The sequence below is a fragment of the Malurus melanocephalus genome, unplaced genomic scaffold (genome assembly GCF_030028575.1).
Source record: "Malurus melanocephalus ecotype Western Australia unplaced genomic scaffold, MMel_1.1 scaffold_210, whole genome shotgun sequence".
NCBI classification, from domain to species: Eukaryota; Metazoa; Chordata; class Aves; order Passeriformes; family Maluridae; genus Malurus; species Malurus melanocephalus.
Window position 1 is genome coordinate 955825 of NW_026623442.1, and position 21708 is coordinate 977532.

The 21708-nt window shown below is 40.2% G+C and overlaps 1 protein-coding gene across 13 annotated transcripts in view; it reads left to right on the forward strand.

Annotated features, from left to right (window-relative positions):
• BBX (BBX high mobility group box domain containing) overlaps window positions 1–21431 on the forward strand; it is a 132020-nt gene extending 110589 nt beyond the window's left edge. For 11 of the 13 annotated variants that reach the window (XM_057373931.1, XM_057373933.1, XM_057373943.1 and 8 more), the window contains 5 exons: window positions 835–983; window positions 7453–7539; window positions 14372–14569; window positions 15256–15448; window positions 18099–21431. In XM_057373931.1, the coding sequence (XP_057229914.1) occupies window positions 835–983; window positions 7453–7539; window positions 14372–14569; window positions 15256–15448; window positions 18099–18186 (715 nt within the window). In that variant the 3' untranslated portion in view covers window positions 18187–21431. The remainder of the gene's footprint in view (window positions 1–834; window positions 984–7452; window positions 7540–14371; window positions 14570–15255; window positions 15449–18098) is intronic. The other 2 variants (XM_057373939.1, XM_057373941.1) reach the window with 2 other exon arrangements.
• Window positions 21432–21708: the final 277 nt, after the last annotated feature.

Sequence of the window (21708 nt, forward strand, 5' to 3'; positions counted from 1 at the left end):
GCCTAGCTGTGTGCACTGCCATTTACTAAAAAAGAGCTCCTACTTATACTGCTGCCTGGCTGCAAAAATTTGGAGGAACAGAGAGCTTGTGCAAACCACCATAGCCATTATAGCCAGAAATGCTGTGCCATCCTCTTGGAGTGCTTTGTTTTCTTCTGGCTATTAAGAGCAGCCATACCTTGTCTGTGGATTTCCTGAGTTGTAGCTAATCTGGTGACAGTCATTCAGGTTGGGCTGAAGAATGAGGAGTGTTAGGTTTCATGAAAGCATAAGTTACTTGCATTTTTCATCTCACAGTAAATGAAATACGAGGGAGAAAATCTAATCACCCAGAACAAATAGAAAACTAATTCCTACCCCAAAGCCTCTGGATGTTCCAGAATATCCACAGAAGATTGATTAGTTTGACATTCTTGTTATGATTTGAAATGCTGTTTTCATTCTGGTATAAGAACTTCTGTGTCAAGTTATTTAATTGGTTTATTTATTGGTTCTACTGTCTTTGTTCATTTCTACCACAGAACAGACAAATCTCTTGTACGAATCTGTGCAGCAAACAGAGCTAAATGTCACCATTATGACATTGACTTTTTGTTTTTTCTAATTTTAATGTGTGCTACTAAGGTAATCAATGTGTACTGTTACAAATGCAGAAGCAGAAATGCACATTCTCATTCCAAAGCTGGATTAATGTGTACTGGTTTGGTGTTTACAGTGTGTGCACTTACCTGGTTTTCCCCTCTCTGTGTATGCACACATGCTCTTAAACAACTATATTTTTTTTCTCCAGAAACAGAGTTACATTTAATTTGAATGGTTTTGTTTCCCATTTAGCTTAGCAAAATTGGAAGAAGAATTTGCAAAGAAATTCAACAGCCTCCCTCAATACAGTCCTATTACCTTTGACAGGAAAAATTCAGCTGTTTCGAGGAAAAAGCGAAAGGTTGGAAGCGGCTCATGTGAACTACCAAAATCCAACAAAGGTAAAATGCCAAGTGCAGTACATTCTTTAACAACAACAATGCTATTTCAAGCTCAGGAATCTATATGTCCTTACTTTACTGTTAGCTGTGAAAAGTCTGAAGTCAAAGAAGAAATATCCTAGCGCTGAAGTTGGTTGGTTCTCACCTGGATTTGTTTTCAGGCTGTACTCCTGATTCCTGATTTTCATGAGAAGTAGAGCTGGGTAGAGTTTGTACAGGAAATGTAGTTCTTGTAGAACTAAGTTTTTCAAAACTATGAGTATTTGTGAGGTAAGTGAGTTTGACAAGTTTTCCCAGGAGAGAATGGGGAGAAAGGGCAGATGATTGAAAGTTCCATTTTTACATTTTTCTAAGCTTAGTTTTGTGCTGCTTCTCATATCACTGTAATTTTAGGCTCTATAAATTAAAACATAAGATACCAGAGATGTCTGAATGAAGCATTTGGAATTTTTCTTCTATCAAGATTTTAACTCTGTCTTAAGTTTTCAGCAAAAATGTCCTGACATGATTAAAAAAAAACGTTTGAGGACATGAAAATCAATTCCGTACCCAGCTCCATTGCTAAGGCTCATGGAGGAAGAAACTCATGACACACTTGCTGTTTTTTTTATACAAACAACCTGTGACACAGAGGTGGTACAGAAGTGACAATGTGGTAGGGTGAAACTGCTTTTATACTGTGGTGCAAATACTGATGCATTTACAAAATGAAGGAATGATGCATCAGTAATTCCACAAGACAGGAKGATGCTCAAAAGGATCCTCATCAGGCACGGTTTGCAGTGTGAAGTTGATTTCCTTTTCTGCTACAATGGTGGTTCCACTGACTGACAGGTTTTAAGATCTAATACGGCTGTTTTAGCCAGGTGACCCTGGATTAGATCTATGCCTTTTGAATGCTTCACAAATAATCACATTACAGTGTGCAGGATTGAGCAGCTGTTCTTTTCTAGTGCATGCCAATTTCRGTATTGATTTTTGTAATTAGATGTGGAACAGCCACTTTGCAAAATTAGACTTGTGCTAATACCAAGCTAGTTCTGACTTCAGCTGCCTTTAATTGTTTTTTATGGTATGTATTTGACAGAACTTCTTAACTGAGCATTAATGAATTGCTTTACAGTATGATAACACACTGGTTAATTAGGCAATATCTGTTGRGAAGAAAATGTCTTCATCTACTGTGATCTAGCAATTGAAATTGTAGTAGCAGCTCAGTGAATTTCTCACTGCAGTGTTTACCTGTTCAAGTGTCTGTGTGTTTAAAACTTCTGCAGGCCCTGTGTTGTTTGGGAATGCTGGGCTAGAATTCTGCTTCAAGCCAGGTGGCCCAGAGCTGCACTCTGCTTTTGGGTAGGCTCATACAGGAGAGTTGAATTTTTACCTTTTTAGCATCATTTTAAGACCTCAGGAATATATTGGGCCATGTCTCAAGGGAGGGTCAGTGGTGTAACTGCAGGCAGGTTCCAAGCCTGATATGAGCAGTTTTGGCACAGTCCTGCAGAGACAGTCACGGAGCATTTGCCTCTGGCTGACAATAAGGGCTCTTTAAATTAAGCCAGCTGACTTTGCACTGAGCAGATGGCAAACAGTCACATGAACTTTTCCACCAACTGAGCTGTTGGGTTGCAACAAGCAGCCCCAGGGCAGGAATATCTGATAGTAACACTGCTCTTTCTGTAGTGAACATCTACCAACAGCCCTAAAATAAAGCCAGACAGACCTAGTGATACATGCTCCTAATTCCAGCAAATGTTGAATCCTCACACTTCAGCTGGGCAAGCTGTGAGCTTGTGTCAGTCATTCCAACTCCCTGGAGAGCAAGGTTCAGTCAGCTCTCAAGAGGTCGTTGAAAAACTTGCCAACAAGCCATTTTTCTTCTGGAAAAGAAAGATTGCTTAAAAGTAAATATTTAATGGCAATAGGTCAATTTTAAATGTGTTTTATTTTCTTAGGGTGTGTAAAATTAAAATTGAATTACGGATTTTAAATTATCTGACCCAAAGTGCATACAAACAAGCTTACCAGCTTTGTAAGGAAACTGTTCCAGCTGAGCCAAACATTTATTAAGCTGAATCCTCACTTTAATTTGTGGTGTACTGACAGGCTGGTGAGCCTCACAGTTCTGTTGGCTTGTGAAGTGTGATGAGTATAAAGGCTGAGAGCGAATCCTGACCTCCAAAGGTGTAGTGCAAGCAGGTCTGTGTGCTAAGCCACTGCAAGTATTGCAGAAAATTAAATWGGCGTATCATGCAAAACAATAGAACTTGGTTTGGAATGGGTCTGGGTTTTTCAAATTATCCTGTTTTTTTACACTATCAGAATTAAACAAAAGAGACATCTTATTCTTAGGCAAAGTGATGAGCATGAAGCAGGAAGGATCAATGTATTCCTATGGGTGTGAGTTGTGTTGTGGGACTTAACTTTTCACTGCTCTGCATCACTGTGTGGAGTTGTCTCTGCTGTGTGGCTTTTCCTTGGGTGTGTCCCTGTCAGGTAACTTGAAGAGTTGTCCAGCACAAATAGTGCCTGCAAGTGTTTGGGGCCTCTGGTTGTTTGCAAGTAACAGAAAATAATCAGCGGGGAGCACTTTTTGAAATTATGCCCTACTTTTTTTGAATGAGCAATTCACCCATTCTCACTCAGCACAAATAATTACTTAATTTTTGAAGTCTACAGATGTCTACTAAATTACGTTTAAAATGGAAAGGTTGGAATGCTGCCCACTGAACCTTCCCCAGGATGTTTAGGTGAATAAAAACGGAGAAATGTTTTTGTTTGTTGGGTTTGGAGTGGTTTTTTGCACCCCACCCCCAACTGTAACTGTATGCTTTAGTAAGTTTAGGTGCTGGATTGATTTTCTGTCAAAGGTCATTAGCTTATGTCTGCAACAGGCCTGATCTGCTACCTACCACACAGCCAGGTTTGCAGAATGTTTTCCTGCTCCTAAGTGGAAAATCAGTAGGTCAGTGCTCTTGATTACTTCTGTTGTGCTTGTCACATCCAGTCCACACTTCAGCCAGTTCTTTCATATAAAAACACCYGAAGAATGCTGCAATGTGAAAGCTGTTTCACATTGTATGAGGAAAAATTGAACCTTTTCTTAAATAAGAGGCACTTTTTTCCCCAGAGCTTTGCATATGGTTCAGAAATTAATGGGGGTCTTCCTTCAATGGGAGAGGGACTGAACAAGCCATAAAGCTTTGCCAAAATCCACATCACRTGTTTTGAACTGGGAATGTGCATATACAACAATAATGTCACAAAATGGTTGAGGAATACAGCTACACTGAATCAGTGCAGATGGCCTTCTCCGACATTTGCTGGAGCTGTGACTGTTTCCTTTTTTTTTTCTGCTTTCCAATGGCATATGTGCCAAAACATCCCACCACGCAGAAGTCAGCTGTCTGCAGTGAGTCACTAATCTGCTTGTATGCAAAAGTGAGCAACAGGCARAGTCATTATTTCTGCCTTGTACTGYGAAGAAATGCTCACTTGTACACCAAGCACTGCTTACAGCTTTCATTTTGGGAAGGCAAAGAGGGAAATGCACAGTGTGCTTTTATTTGGGGAAGAGACTGTCTGCAATTTTTTTTTTTTTCGTCTGTGGCCTCTAGGACTAGAAATAAAGCATCAGCTTAAAACGGATGCTGCTTTGTGGCATTCCTCTTGGTYTTAGCTCTGGGGGTTTTTTGGCTTAGTTCAAGGCATTGAGATGCTTGGAGATTGCATGTTCCAAGGATCATGACCTAAAAATACAGCACCTTCCTCCAAGAGATGCAGAAACATACAGACTGTTTGTCCTGATTTTGTTAGGATCTTGTTGTGTTGCCTAAAAATCAGTCTCACCTGAAACAGAGGCCTGACAAACTTAAGAGAATGAGAATAGACAACTTTAATCCAGGCCTAACAGGCCTGCTGGTACATTAGGGCAGACAAAAGCCTCCTCCTGAGGCTACACCCAAAATGGACACCGAGTCACGAGATCTTCACCTTTTATATGACGTCTGTCTTACTAACAAATTGGGCCTCAACCCCACAATGATCTCTTCAGGTGATGATGTCAACCATCCCAAACTTGTTTCCTACCAACTCGCTGTTGTTTACATATTTTGGGGCTGTGAGAACGAGGTGTCCTTGGATTCAGGCTCAGATAGGAAATGTTTTGTCTAAATATGGGAGAATGGTAGTTTTTAGTGCTGTAATAGAGAAGTACAAGAATACGGATGCATGTAATGTAGAAACTAAAAATCCTAAGGCATCAGTTGAACATCCTCTATTTGATCAGATTCTTTAAAACAGGAAACGTTTTGAGAGCAAAGGAGGCCTTTGCCCAGAAATTCAGAGGAAATGCAGTTATGGTTCATTTTCTTGCCTGCTGCTCCCCCGAGCAGCTGCCCCTGGCTGGTAGCAGGTATTCCCAGGAGGAACTCAATGCCCTCAGTAAGCACAATGGACAAGCCAGGAATTAAATCCTGTGGCAGTTGCTGAAGTGCTAGGGAGAGGAAGAGCCATGCAGAGTATTTCCAACAGAGCAAGGTGAGCAGATGGCTGTATAACAATAACAAGTAAACTAACATGATAAGGTTTTTTTCAGCTTTTTGTAGGAAATCATGTCCAGGGCATTGCCTAACAGCAAGACATTCACGTTATTTTTTTAGTCATGGATTTTCTCTGGATTGAATGCTCACAAGTGGCATTTGTTCAAAGTCTTGGAATACTTGCCTGTTGTCCCCATGACACTGGTGTAGCCCAGCCAGGCATCCTGCATGGTGGCTGTGCCTGTGCTGTTCAGGCAGAGTGTGGATGAAGTTTCYCATGGAGTCAGAAGTTGCACTCAGRTCCAAGTGTGAGCTGCTGACTTATTTAGCAGTTAGCCCATCTTCTCTTTCACTGCATTCATGGCCAGTGGGTATTCTGAGTGTCATTGGACATTATCTCATAGGAGTAACAGCTAAAAGGGAAAGAAATAGGAAGTTTCCTTACTGAAAGACAGCTTTTCTTTTGGCCCTACTAAAGTCTATGTCCTTGGATTTTCCATCTGGGAAAGTGGCATGTTGCAGATACAGGCAAATGACTAAGGTGCCTTCGATAGGGAAAAAAGAGCTGAAAGACACAGATTTCCTTCTCTGTGCAATGCTTGTCATCTTTTCCCGTGTTTTTAATCTSAGTTATTCTGCTTAAAGTTGTTGACACTGGCTGAATGTCTCTGATAGTGATTGAAATGGTGTGTAGGGTGCAGGTTGAGCTGTAGAAATTAAAACAGGTCTTAATTCTTCCAAGCACCTGYAAAAATCACTGATTTACTAATTAAAAAATAATAATAAAATGTCACAAGAATCGTGTAGTCATGTATCTGTGCTTCTGTTTGAACTCCCTAAAAATGGCTTTGCAGTGGGGAGATTTTACATCCCTTATTTTGTGTTGCWGTTATATCACTGATTGCTCCCCAAATAAGGCAAAAGCTAACTTCTTAATGACCTCTCATAATGGCATATTTTGTGGTCTAATGTCACACAAGATGTCTTGTGTCTGCTTCTAGTAAAGACTCTGCTGGCAAAGTACGAATGATAGTATGAGCTGGACATAACTTTCCTCCTCTAGGAGATTTTACCTTTGCACTTACTGTATCTCATTTTTAGTTATCAAAAAGGCAGTAATAACTCTCTCATTCTGTCATGGGCTGGCCCTGGCTGATAGGTAAGTTTCCCACCCTGTTGCTCATTCCACAGTGGGCTGGGGGAGAGAACAGGAAGAGCAAAAGCAAGGAAGAATGCTTCCTGTGAAAAGATGAAGACAGTTTCATAATTAAARGGGGGAAACAAGTAATGCAAAAGCCAGCACTCACCACCAACAAACTGATGCCCAGCCAGTACCAAGCAGTGGATGTCTTTAGAAAATCCTTCCCCCCAGTTTTGTTCTGRGTATGTTGTGAAGTACTGGCCACTGTGAGTCAGCTGTCCCARCTGTGTCCCCTCCCAGTCTCTTGAATACCYTCAGCCTATTTGCTGGGGTGCCAGAGTGAAAAAGAGAAATCTTAATGCTCTGTAAACACTACTTGAACAGTAACTAAACCATTGGTGTGTTACCAGCACTGTTTTGGTCACTGGTCTAAAACACAGCACCATCCAGGCTGCTGTCAGGAAAGTTTGCTCCCTGCCAGCCAAGCCCAGTATGGGCAAAAGAGAGCATATCTTTAAACAAACAAGCAAACCCCCTATTTTATTGCATGGCTAAGCTTCCCTGAGGTCTTCATTCCCCAAAATAAATTGTATGCATTTAACTTAAGCATTGGGAGGTGATGGATTGAAGTACAGCTTGCAGAGTCCCTTCTGGCAGAAGGTTTTGTGCTTCCCYGTGGAAAGGCAGCTTGTATTACAGGAAGGGAGGTTGTGCAGTACGTACTGTGACTGTTGTACTCTTTTTCAAGCTTATAATTAAAAGCATGTATTATTAATGTTGTCTGTAGGTTCATTCCAGTCTCAGGAAAAGAACTTATTCCACAAAATTGTCAGCAAATTTAAGCACAGAAAGAAGCTTAATGTTCCGGACACAGGTACTGGTGCATTGCTTAATTAAGGTTTTCTGCTGCCTTCTTTCTCAGTTCAGTCTTGGGGAAAAGTTTCTAGAAAGAGACACCTCAGCTCTACAGTCTTTGATCACTTTGGTTCCTTATTTTCCCTGTCTGCTATTACTCCATTKCCTCCTGGCTCCAGTTGATATTATCCTACTCCAGTAGGATGCTCTTTTCTTTTTACTTGGCATCTCCTTTGAATTACAGTTCCCCTGCTCCAGATGCMATGCAGCAGAACTGACAGAGCAAGGGCAATTCTGCAGTTGGGCCTGAAAACTTAATCTTCTACAGSTCATAGCTCTGTAATCCTTCAGTAATTCTTACCTGCATCCTTCTGTATTAGTGACCATATTATTTCGCCAGAGCATTTATCCATGTCCCTTTCTCCTATTCCTGTGATTTCTTGCTGTCTGGAGCTTTGCAGACTGCAGCTAGTCAAGGTGGAAGAGCTTGGCAGGATGTAAGTGCTTTTTTCTGCACCAAATGTCACAAATACCATCCTCCAACCCTGCCTCTGTAGAAGCTTTCTGTTTGTTTCATATGGAAAATACCTTCTGGAGTTTTTAAAGTTATGTTCTGGACCTTCTCTGTCCTCTATTTTGCTGTTGGCTCTCTGATGTCTTTTTCTTGTTACAGTATTGTGATACTGCACACTACACACTCACAACTTTGAGGGGCATTTTCAAGTGTGCAGTATGTACAAGATTATAGCTTAGCCTGCTTCTCTGGGCCCTTTTTCTTCTGCCATCATGTTGCCCACACTATTCAAGTCATGAGCAGGCTGTTCCTTAGCTGTTCCACAATGGTGTTCTCTCCTATGTTGTCCCTGTGGTGTAAGAGCCTCTCTGGTTCTTCTTACTCCATTAATTTTGTCTGGTTATTTTACCATCCATGTTCATTTCTAAGATAATAAAATTGCTGTTCCCATCTCYAGTTTCCCCAGCTACCTTTATGGTTAATATCTTTCCCTGAGAACTTGGCCATGTAATTTCCTCTCCTTTCCAGTGCTGTGTTTTCTGTAATCTGTGATGCACATGCACTATTTTCCCATATTGGCTCTGCCTGCTCTTCTGCATTGCATGCTGCAAATAATTTGAAATTACTTGTTCTGCTTTGTTGTATTTGTGCAACAAATATATTGTGGGAGTTGCTTATGAGAAGTAACTATTTTGCTTCCGTGATGGTATAAAAAAGGCATCATACATCAGCATAGCTTTTATTGGGTGTCATTCTGATTTTGTTCCTGAATTATTRATAGACCATGTAGACAAATTATTAAGAAAAATGGGCATTTAAATTCTCCCGTGGGAGAAAAAATACCAAAGTATTTAATGGACAATTAAGTAAAGAATAAAAAATATAAATACCTTGAAATCTCCAGATAAAAATGGGGCTAAACAAGATGTCAAGCACTGCATTTGTTTAACATAATCCAGTCTGTTTTGATACAAAGTGAAGTGTGCAYTATGATCAAAGATTCAAGCCTGGCAAGTGTTGAGTACCCTGGCCTCGTTCCAGCACARCACAGAGCCATGTCCTTGGAAGTTAAGCATGTGAATAATGTCATAAACATTAAAGATGTGTCTCTGCATTTGCTGGGGCAGAGCCAGCTTRTTAAGTTCCTCCCAAGACTAAGTAAAGATGTGAAGAACTTAGGAGCCTTTTAGARCCCACATATAGGCAGCAGGCCCTAAACCATGTGAGTGAGCTCTCCCRTATTCTGCAGCATTCAAGATGGGAATCACAGTATCTTCATTTCAATTCAGATATTTATTTGAGGATTTTGTGAATCAAACAATAAATGAAAATTTTGACTGTTTTTTTGTGGTTAGTCTCTACTTGTGGTGACTSACAAGTCTACATAGTGTGTGGTTTTGGTTTTTATGAAGTTAATTTTGTAGAAAGAAGGAGCTTGAATGTTTGTATTGCTGCAGAGGAGACACTTGGAAGGATTGCTGTCAGCAGAGGTCATGCTGGCTTCATGTTTTGTCATCTTGAAAAGTGTACGTGCYTGTGTGCATCTATATTATGAATGAAGGAAAGTAAGTGCAGTAAAGGCAGATTTAATGTGATTGGATCGTGTTGCCCATGTGTTTCTGGTATGAAAATCTGTGTGAATTTTGATCACATTGTACACAGCAGCACCAGYGCATGTAACCATATCAAGAGTTTGCAGCTGTTCATAGAGCAGGGTACAGCCCAGTAAAACACCAGTGAACACAGAACACAGTGTATCACAATCGAGTATGTCAAGAGATCCATCTGCTCCTTAGGAAGGCTGATGGAAGCACAGCGGGACCTATGCCTGTTTGGGAAAGTTCAACAACGCTCAGCTGAGAGTTTTGTTTTTCCGCCACACCAAGGCTTTCCAATGGGAAGCAGTACTTGAAATAACAAGCCATACCAATTGACTCTTGCAGGTACACTTAGTGAGTCGTGCTGAGGGCTCTTGAATGGTCTGTGTAGCAGCCAGCTGTAATTCTGGGCTTGGCTCAGGAAGGGGAGAGCAGAAGATGAGCACATGCACAAGTCTCAGCACCAGCTTATGCAGGAAACAGCCCTGCCCCTGCCCCTACAGCAGCTCTCCCACACACATCAGGGCCCTTTTGTGGGGGGCCTGCAGCCCAGAGAGAACCAGTAACTCTGTGCCATTTTGCCTTTGGCATCCATTCCACCTGAAGGAGGGCTGGATGGATCAGCATGGCCTCATGCAGCAGAGCTTCCCACCCAGACAGCTGGCTTGTACACCTGGTTTGTCCATTTGCTGTTTTGTATCTCTGCTTGTTAGTCCTTGCTGCAGCWCTGTGTACTGCCTGACCCCAGAGCAGTATTGTAGCAGTGTCCTGTCAGAAAAGCTGGATTTTTTGCCAGGTCAGTCTGTTTGGCATCACTTCCTTGGTGAAGTGGTTCCCTGGGCATTGCCAAATTGAAACTGTGCTCTCTCTTGCTAGGTTTTCACTTTTTAACTTCATAAAGACCATTAAAACATTACAGCCCACCCCTTCCTTCATGATATCAGCATGCTAGCCCTACAGAGCATTTATTTTCCACTAAGTGTGGTTGAATTTCTGCAGCTCTCTGCATAACAGGCATCACTGAAGAAATTCTTTTCAAGTGTGTGTTTTTTCTTTCAAGTGTGTGTTTCAGGGGTTTGGCCTGAAAAGCTTGTGTCTGAAAAGCTGTGCTGTGGCAAGTCAGTTCAGTTGACATAATTTTTCTTGTTCATCAAGATTGGGGGGGGAATAAGACTACATGTACTCTGCATGCCTGCAGAATGGGATAAACTGTCCATGCAAACCTTTAACAAACCTAGGTGAKGAAACCATATGGCACAGACCTCTGGATACTTCTCTGTCTGAGTCATTTCTGCCACTGTGCTGTAGGCATGCCCAAAGGSCCACACCTTCATGCCATGTTCTCAACTCTTCTTGCAAAAATAGCCAGTAATTCTGCACATGCCACTGTCATGGAGAGCTGAACATGCAGGCTCCTGTGGGCAGGACTGCACAGTAACTGCAGAACCTCATTTCATGTCTAGACAATGTTCCCTTGAAAACTTACCTGTGCTCCTCATGGGACAGCTCATGAATGCAAGGACACTGTGGAAGCAGAATGGATGTCAGATGGTAAAGAAAACGACAGGGAATTAGGTTAGGCTGTAGCCCTAACCTTCCTGCAAAACAAAACCAGGTCCTGATTTGGAGCATCTGTATGGATATACCCTTGTCATTTGAAGCAGTGGGATGCTGTTCCTCTKGAAGGAGGTGCARGAGYATCTARTTTAGATGTAGAGTGGTTGAAACAYGGATTTCTTTCTGCTCTGGAGGTCAGTGCAAAGGGTCTTGTGTGTGAAGGCTTTGTGTGATTTCTTCCAAATTGGGTTTTATATTTGCTTGAGTAATATTCTTGGAAGAAGCCAGTGAAATGATTTCCAAACCAAATGTCCACTAAGACTGCTAGAGAAGAAAAAAAAAGATGTTCTTTCCTTCAGCATCCATCCACCCCCACCCCCCACACAAAATTCCCATTGTTCACCTTCAGTCCTTGTTCAAAACTGTATGGCAGCAACATTATGTTGAAGTGATAAAGAGCTTTTAAAGCTAGAGGAGGAAAGGAAAGAAGAAGACCTTCAAGTCTCATTTTAAGGATGATAAAAAACCTTGCAGAGGAAATATAAACAATATAAAAACAGGGAGAGGGAATATACATACTGCATTTGCGTTTTTACAGCCACCTTCTGCTCTTTCTTAGTCAAACATGTCAACATCATATACTCCTTATGTCCTTAATTATTGCCTGTTTTACCTCTCAAGGTTTTTTCTTCTCTTTATTTTTTTGACACATACAACATGAGACGAGAAAAATGTAAGAGGGAATCCTCAGCTGTAGTTAGTGATCAGTCAAGTTAATTTCTGGTGCCCTGGCATACAACACATCTTATTAAATGCATACTAAATCATGTTTCTTTTAATCCTGTGTTGCTCATTGTTTAAAATCATGTCTTAATTTCTTTATTAAATKTAAAAAAAARTAGTTGTAGTACTAATATTAATACAATTATAAACTCAATCAAACTAGAATTAGACAGCAGTGTCAAGGTGCTAATTAGAGCAAATCAGAATTAACAAATAGTGTTGGACCAGACCATTACATTAAAATATATCAACACTTACGAATTCCGAAATAAGAAATCTAGAGARAAAGCTGCCTACTGATTATACATTGCAATTAAGATCCTTATCTCAATACAGGAAAACTTATCTGAACATCTCACTATTGGCCCAGTTGAGTTAACTTGAGTCATATTCACAGTTACTCGTGCTTCTGCTTAATTGGACTGTTATGGGGTGGATCTTTTAGTGTGCTTTCTTTGGCTCTCTGTACTAAAAATCAGTTTTACAGCAAAGCTCTGCTCTGGAAAGGTTAGCAGYTGTAACTAAGCACCTAGACATGCTAATTGAAGCTGTGTGCGTTTTTTCCAAATAAAGGGCCTKTACAAGTTCAAAAACGTTTTACAAGAGAGCGTAGGTGAGTTAAGAGCATAAACAAATTAGAGTTTGGAATGTTTCAAATGTTTTTATACATATGTACTAGATCTGATTAAATTCTTACACCATAAAATATTAAAAGGTCCTTCCCATTAAAACAGAAAAGCAAAGGGYGACTGCTAACAAGATAAAATGTTTTATAGCTACTCTCTTCATCTAGTACACATCCTCACACAATGAACAGTTAGCTATATCTCTTTGAATAGAAGATTCATTAAATCTACAAAACTAACAATAAACAGAAATACACACTAAAAGGAAAGCAGCAAAGGCCATGCACAATGTTTGGCTGTTACACACAGTTTGTGGGATTGGGTGCTCCTATGTGACACTGCCAGACTCAGTGTAAGAGATTGGAATTGCTCAGTGCTTAGCCCTTCTGAAAGGGCAGTTGTTTTTGCTCTGGCTTCAGTTCTGTGTGTGTGATTTTTGCTGGTCAAACCACCCAAAAAGTGAGAAATGTGTCTTAAACAAGCCTTTAAAACGGGAAGAAAGATTAAAAGAAACTGGGGGAAGAGTAAGCTAACTGTAGACACAGTAACAGCTGTGAAAAATACATCAAGGACTGTTGCAGAGACRAGTTATAACCTGACAGGTAGTAAAGAAAATAATGAGTTGAAAATGCAGCAGGGGASATGAGGTGCAGGTATTATGTAAAAATGTGTCATCATTCAGGATGGCAGTGCACTGGGAAAAAATATCTCAAGGACTTGGTGCAGATATCATGAATGTTCCCAATTTCAAACAGGTTGGACAGGAATCTGTCAAAAATTACTTGGGCCTTCCATTTGCTACCTGTAGCCTCTTTCTAACCCTAGCTGACAGTGATCACAGATGGGGCAGGCTTCACAATACTTTTACCACAGGAGGGAAAAAGATGTCACAGATTGRCTTTGTGGACTAGTGATATCCCATGGGATCAGCAGGATGGCTTATTGAATCAATGCAAATTGCAAACAATTGACTACTAGGCACTGTGCTCTGATTTGGAAGCTTAAGTATGTTTTGTGATTGCTGTTGGACCAATTTCTTTGTGAACAGGGTTAAAGTAAACTCTTTAGCCAAGTGAAAATTTGGGATCATGTTCCAGTTTGAGGTGAAAGGCTAATTCAGAACACCAACACTTGGAGCTRCTGAGAAAGATTTAAACTGTTCTTTCTCATTCACTGACTTTATGTGGGCACTATTCCTGTTACAGTGTTCTATCCCATGCATACTTCTTTCTTTTTGTCTTCAGTTGTGATCCACCTCTGCTTTTGTATTTGCAGCCTTTGGAGTGTTTTGTAAGGTTTGTTATTTTGTAAAAGGCTGTTATTTCTCAGAGAGGCTGAGGTGGAGGGACTAAAGAGGTAAGACTGGGTTTAAGGCAAGAATTGCTGAATTCCACTTGTTTTTCTGTTTGTGAGCTAAGATAAGCTTACGTGAAGAACCTTGTTGTTCTTTAAATACGTTTTGTCTCTCAGCCACTCGCTGGCATCTTCTGTTGCAGAGTGTTTTATACAGCTGGTACCCTGCTGCCCCTCMAGTGCTACTGCTGATCTCAGAGTTTTCTTTGCAAATATTAAAAGCTTGAACCTTCAGTATATCTGTAAGAARGATTCTGTTACTTCCCTGCAGACATCTGTGGCATTCAGATCATGTGCCATGGGTTATGCTCTAAGTATCTGTGAGGAGAGGTTTTATGCAGATAGATGCAAAATGGCAAATGAACATAGCTAGTGGCTGAATTATTCTACATCTAAAATTGCATTTTTATTCTCTTCCAGCCATACTATTAGAAGACAGAAATTCCAGTGAGTCTGCCTGGAAGAATAAAATTTCTATATCTGCCCTAAACACTCCAGAGCCAGCAATGATGCATGAGCCTTTAGTTGGCAGCCAGAAAAGGAAAGCAAGGAAAACTAAGATCACACATCTTGTCCGAACAGCAGATGGGCGAGTGTCACCAGCAGCAGGGACACTGGGTAAGTAAATTGGAGTTAAAACTTYATTAAAACTGAATAGTTGAGAAGATTTGAGGGTACAAGCAACTTGTCAGGCCTGTGTTTTTAAATTAACTTGTTTTGATACCTGTTTAGAAAGGTCATTATTTAAAATACAGSTATCAACCAACTGGGAAATCATTGTGTCTGTAATGGCTAACTTCTTTYGTTTGAATGAYCAAATCTGTCTTTTCTCCCTAAATYTTTCACTCTTAAGAACTGTGAGCTGATGCAGAGAGAAATGGAAAATGGTTACCTTTCATCATTTGTTTCCAGTCCAGCAAAGAAATTGCACTGCACCTGGTTATAGGTTGTAAAACTGAATTTTGTAGTATGRTAGTCAATGCCAGAGTCCTTGTTGGAGTTCTCTACAGTTTAGATAATCTTTCAGGACTACTGTATCTAAAACATAAGCAAAAGTTCTCTTGCCTGACCTAAAAGATCCAATTCCATTGAATGCAAAATCAGTAAACTGCTTCATAAACCTTAGTACTGGGCTTCTGATCCAGTAACTTGGGTCAGAAGAGATTGTGGCATGAATCAGATTACACTGGTAGAATCAACGTCCTAGAGGTGAAGGTTCTGTTAACACCAGACTGCTCAACATAGCCATAGGCTGCTGTGAATTTACGGGCTAGATCTGCAAGCTTAATTTTCTTYCTTTTCAGAGGAGAAGCCAAAAGAGCTGCCACAAAGCACTCTTCAAAAATCATCAAGGTCAGAAAAGGATTGCAACAGTGAATGCTCCAGAAACACAGAGACAGAAGAAAATCATAGTATTACGTCAGACATGCCAGCGGTGTCTGCATTTTTTAGCTTAGCTGCTCTGGCGGAAGTAGCAGCCATGGAAAATGTACACAGGTATRGTTTTCTTCTTGTTGTCTTAAGTGAGTAGTGTGTGGCTGACAGCTTGTTCAGAAAGCATGTGAAYAGCAGACTGTTTAATTTGGCCTGTGTTTCCTCTTCCACAGCTTTCTATGAATGTCTGCTTTTCACCACTTGCTTAGTAGTGTTAAGTCTTCACCTAAATGACAGTGTAATCTATTCTGCAGTTAGCAAAATGATCCTTCCCAGGAAGCTTAACTTCCRATTTTTGTATGTAAACAGATGCTTATGCTCCTTGAAATCCTAATGAATAAGAATTACCAGATGCTATTTGTCAGATATAATAGCAGATTTAAATAGTTACTGCATGCTGATTTGCATTTTTCAGTGGCCTAAAACCAAAGATGGTGGAGAGAATTTCATACGTTTTGAAATGAAGTTTTTAGGCTGAACATGGCTGAGGGAAGCTAACTTGTTACTTTTGCTCTTGTGCTTTTCTGTGTAGAAGGCAAAGCATCTGCAGAGCAGCAYATGGTAGAATAACTCTGGGTAATGGAAAGCCAGGGTAGCTGGGGTTGGTCCTCTCAGTTACTGAGTGGGCCATCCATACAGATRAGGGGGAGAGAGAATGTGCAGCTTGCTTAGAGCTGTTGAATCAGTTCAGCATGGTCAGACCTGATGGGAGTAAAACAATGACAGCAAGTCCTCCTTGGCTCTTAATTATCCAGTGTTGTTCTTTCATGGAGATGAAACCACATCCTCTCCTGCAGTTGAAACTCAGTGAGGAAGCATTGGGCCAGTTTGAAACCATCACAGCCTCAGCAGATGTCATTGGACAGATTGCTGCTGCCTGAGCACTCCCCAAGGCAGAAGCAGATTAAACCATTCACAGCCTCAGTTTACTGCTCTTCCCATGGGCCCCATCGATAAAACCAGTCCTTTGTGCTGAGGCTGCACATCAAATCTCAAAGGCTTTTTAGAAGCACAGGAGCCCTAAAAGAAGTAGATCTGCTGGTTCYTCTCTGCAGAAGCTGTTGCCTTGCTTAAACAGCATTGTTTTGGGTGAGAAATGATTTCACATTGCAGCCAGCCTGTCTGTTATCATAAGCCACAAAAGGGGACTTCTGGAAGTTCTGTGCTAAGCTCTGCTCTCAAAACCATTGTGGTTTCATTGACTGCCATTGACATAGACCAGAATTGTACAAAAGCAACAGGATTCGCTCTGCTGTGGTTTTCCCCTCTTTGTTGCTTTAAGAGTTGTTAAAGCAAGCTRATATTTTGACCCAGAGCCTTCTGCWTGGGTCTTTCTCTTTGAATCCCATTTTCTGTCAATGTCATCATGTAGCGAGAGCAATGCAGCATCTTTCATAAGGCCTGAAAACACCAAATTGGCAAATACCCAGCAACTGTTGGAAATGSCAGTTTGTAATCACCCTGAGGAGGRTGAAATGACAACGGGAGGRCTCTCCCARTAGAAAGTCAGCCACATCTCTCACACACTTGGCAAATGAAAGTCAAAACAGAAACCTAAATCTGGTGGGCTCCATGCTTCTCTGTTTTCTACTCTGTCAACTGTTGTTATCTTTTGCAACTCACTTTATTTGCAAATAGCCAGAAAAATGAAGAAAAGAATTGGAGGTTTGCTTGATGTGTTTCTTCAGTGTCTGAYTTCATTTTATTAAATAGTTTCATAGAGCCTTGGGACATGGAATCCTTCTGGCATGGTGGTTTTCATTTGAAGTCTTCTGCTTAGCTTTATTTTCCTTGTGCATGCCCTGGTTAAGCTCTGCGAGCCTGAGCTGCATTTTGGGCCAAGGCCACTTCACTGCACTCCAGTTGTGTGAAGCACGTGGGTACCTCTGCTGGGGACTTCTGCTGGGTTCTTAGCTGGGCCAGAGTGAGGTAAAGTGGCCCTGTTGTAAATTAGAAGAGTTTCATTGCTACAAATGACAAATACTGTGACAAAAATAGAACCTCACTTTTGAGAGTGWATAGCAGGCAGTGGCATGCTTTGTTGTATGTATTTAAAAAAAGAAAAGGCAAGCTGCAAARGAGTTCTCCCAAGTCCATGCGGTACCATTACTGATGTTGATTTCCAGCACATAATTCTGGCACAGTTTATTTTTATGATACCCTGTGCCAGGGGATTATTTGTAAATTAACACTGCTGTAGTAATGAAAGAGATGTGCTAGGCTGGTGTAGTGGTAAGTCATGTAACTTGGAGGAATCGCAATACGCAACTCTGCTGATGAGTTTATTTCCATATCGTTTAAAAGCTGGCTATTGACTCGCACTAATGTGGTCCCTGCCTCCGTGCTTTTACCTTCTTTTGCCACACRTGCTGTGTGCTCTGCTGCTGAGGGCTGCAGCAGCTCCCTTGCAGAATGAGTGACAGCACTTCGCTTACTCTCACGCTGAACGTTTTGCTTTGTGCAGTCAGTACCATCACACTTTGGTTTTTCCTGCCTTTGCTGTGATGCCGGGCTGTCCTCAGGATGTTGTGTGACTGTTGCAGGAAGAGCACACGTAACTGTAGTGTGTGAGCATCTGCAGCAGTGAGGAGTTGTGGTGCTGTKATGTGTTGTGTTCAACTGCACAACTGCAGCTTCCCATCTCCCTGCTCTGCCAACGGCGCCTTCCATGCTCCAAATATTGATGGGTGGCTTTTCTTTTCTTCTTTTGCAGAAGTCAGAGGGCCACACCTCTCCCACATGATGGACAGCCAAATGAAATGTCTCAGGCTCCAGTGCTTATTTCCTGCGCTGACCAGTGAAGCTCCACTTTATTGTAAAACATTGTGCTTTACCTAATATCCTAGCCTTGTCTTTACCAAGGGAAGCTAGTCAGTCCATATGATGGAACTAGAGACTGCAATAAAGTGCTTATTGGTCTGAGTGGCCCAGAATTCACTGGAAGCCAGACATTAGCAACTTGGGCCAGGTCCTCAAATTGGAACCCAGTGTGTAGGAGGGTGATATTGTCTATTAATGAACTGAAATGGAGTGGAATGATCCCAGAGCTTGCTTTCTATTGAAGGCCTTTAAACAGTAAATAGGTGGTTGGTGTGAAAAAGGCTGCCTTTACTGTTAGCTCACACAGCATCTCTTTTACCAACCAGAGAGTACAACAACTAGTTTCATATAATATCTAGTTATTCTAAATGAAAATGAAAAAAAAAACCCAACAAAAACACTGACGCACTGCACTAGTTACTATTAGATATTCTTAGTCATTTTTGTACATGAAGATTTAAGTTCTAAGATGGTTTATATTAATAGGTTATGCCTACGTTTATATTGTAGAATGAATTTAAAACCTGTTCCAGAGAACTCAAGGCAGCCTGGACAGATGTACCATTGTTAGCGGTGTTTGGGCAGCCACGTGGTCCAGATGTTCTGCACTTTTATATTTGCCACCAGAGTGGTAGAGTTTACTGGGAAAAGTTCTGACAGGCTACGTTTGGGGTTGTTTCTTTTTAATTTAGCTTTGAATAACCAGGATGATGTGCATTAGAAAAAGGAGTGGTGTATGGAAAAAGAAAATACTGCAGATAACTGACTTGTCTTTCATGCCTTGGAGGGTTCCTTTATTTTTGCATAGTTATCTGAGCGACTTGGTGAAACTTTCCTGTAAACAAAAATTACTGCAAATGCGTTTTTCAAAAGTGACCTTAGTATTATTTCACAGTTCTGAAAAACTTAAAACCATGACTTTTCGATATAGTGTACACCAATACACATACCTTTTACATTTTACAGACACTGGCATTGTTGTAGTTACTATGCACAGTCCAAATCAGCTTCAGARTTTGCATAAAGGGCCAATTACAGTTGGTGTTGGTGAAGTGGAAAGCTGTATACAGTTAAACTACAACTGAAGAGTAGCGTTTGACTGAATTCAGACTACCAAACAGATCCATCTGCCAGTTTCTGTCTCTGCTTGCRTTGAATTTTTGTGTTTTGCTCTCATAAATACATCCCAAAAGCAGGCCAAGTGTATCACTTGGCCTGTTATATTCACTATCTTGACTATTGTATAACTAAGCATTGATTCCTACCAATAGATGCAAAATGATCACTAGTAATTGATCTAAAGCTACAAATTCAACAGGGTACTTCTATAGCACAAGATGTTTCCCTACTTTTTGCATTGTAGCACAACAATTTACCAAATTGGACTCCAGCAATAATTTTCTATTAGTCTTCGTCATACCGGCTGAACTTTTGATAGTATTAGGTTGGGTTTGAAGTTCTTTGAATTAAGTCTTTAAATGATGTGAGTTTACATCATTCTATCAGGCATTCTTATTTATACTTGACTGAATTGATAATGTGTTTTGGGGTTATTTTGTAACTAATTTGATGTAATAGCCATATTGACAGTAACTCTATTAATGCTTGCTAGGTTTAGCCTTTCATTGTTGTAGTTAAGTGAAAGTCTCTGGTTCAGTGTCAGGAACAATATACAATGTACCACACGAGTTTTAAGAAAGGATTAAAGGTCTGACAGAAGGCAGGTAGCTGGGGAAGTGTCACTGAAACAGCACCATTGAGGATGCATGTGTTGGAAGAAGGGAACAACAGAAGAACAACAAAATTCACAAACCAATGMGTCACTGAAAAGGCTTTTTTAAAAATTCAGGTGGATAAATGTCTAAGAGCCCCTAGAATGCCATTGCAACCTATGGTGGTATTTTAAATAAGATTTTATTAAATTTTTATAAGTTATTTTAACAAGACAGGAAAAACTTAAAAGACTTAAAACTTGTGGGTCACAGCAGGGTGGCTATTGGAGTTTTGGACCACTTTATAATTAGCTGAAATCCAAATATGTTACAGTGCAGGCCGTTCACGTTGACAATGGTACTAACTTATTTCTCTAGAAACCTTTAGAGTAGATATATTTTTGTCAAAGCACCCCATCCTTCCTCAATTTAAATTTCAATATTGTTCCTGGACATATTTCTGTATATTAATGGTACCTTTTTTAAAAGAAACAGAAAATTACTTTTTTCTATATGAATTAATATCTTACTTGATCTGCTTTTCCTTGACTTTCCCTTAGAGAGGGGGTAGGGTTGGGTCAGTTTACTGGATATGACTGTTTTCAGATACTTATAAACCTTTTTGTAGATATGCTTAATTTTTAAGCGATTAGGCACTGAGAGTAGCAGAAATCCTGCAAAGCTTTATAGTTCACTAGGCATTTGCCTTTGTTGGTTCTCTGAGTGATGTCTTGATTTGAGTAGTTAGAATTTTCCCTGAATCTACTAGAAAGGGGTATCAGTATTTTCAGGTAACAAAGTCTGTTAGCACAACAAAAACTTCAGACCAATATYTTACTGTATTGGGGTTGGGTTTTTTCCTTGTTTGTTTTGTTTTAATTTTTATTAATTTCAGCTGCTTTCATTTTGGAAAATCTTATTGCTATTGTGTGTACTTCAGTATACCAGCAAACACTGTTACCTGTTAACACGTTGTCCACGAATGCCTCTAGAAAAGAAATTGTTGCACCTTATGTATATCTCAAGCAAACCAAAATATGATGCTTTCCTGCTTTGTTTATTCTGAATATTTTGTATCATACTTTACTGAACGCATTTTAACTTAGCTAAAGCTATCAATATTTATGCATTTCACATTATTTTCTGGATCTGAACCTGTGTATAAATCTTTCTTTAAAAAAAAAGACAAGCATTTACTGTAGTTGTCCTCTGTGACTTATCCACGGGAGGGGGGAATCTTGTCTCAAGTGTAAAATGCAGTACTGTCCCAGTTTTCCTTGGCTTTTATTTATTTAGTCATCTTTGATGTTTCATAGTTCTGAAGTATACAAAATGCATTGTCGTAGCCAAAGCTACAAATCTAAGCAGCTGGGAGAAAATTACTGTAATGTCTTCTTAATTGTTCTAGTACTGTATACAAATATGGGAAAAATGTTCTGCAGAACATTTGAGATGCAGATTCTTATCCCGACRGTAGGCTATTTTCCAGGTATTAGACCAAATCAMTYAAAACTCCATGAKCTTACAGGTCTTTYCTGACTAWATGATTCTGAAAACATCTATGGAGATTATTTAGTGCTCTGCTTATGGCAGTAACTACCCCTTGAATGTGCTGTGATTTCAGAAAAGAATATATTTATTTAAGATGATTGAATGCTCTTTTATACTAATACAGTATCCCAAAGTCATGAGCAAGAGACTTCTTGGTAGTTTGGGTTTCTATTTTATAGTATTGGTGCATGACTTTTGAAATTAAAGTGATAAGYGTTGTTGGAAAAGGGGCACAAGAAT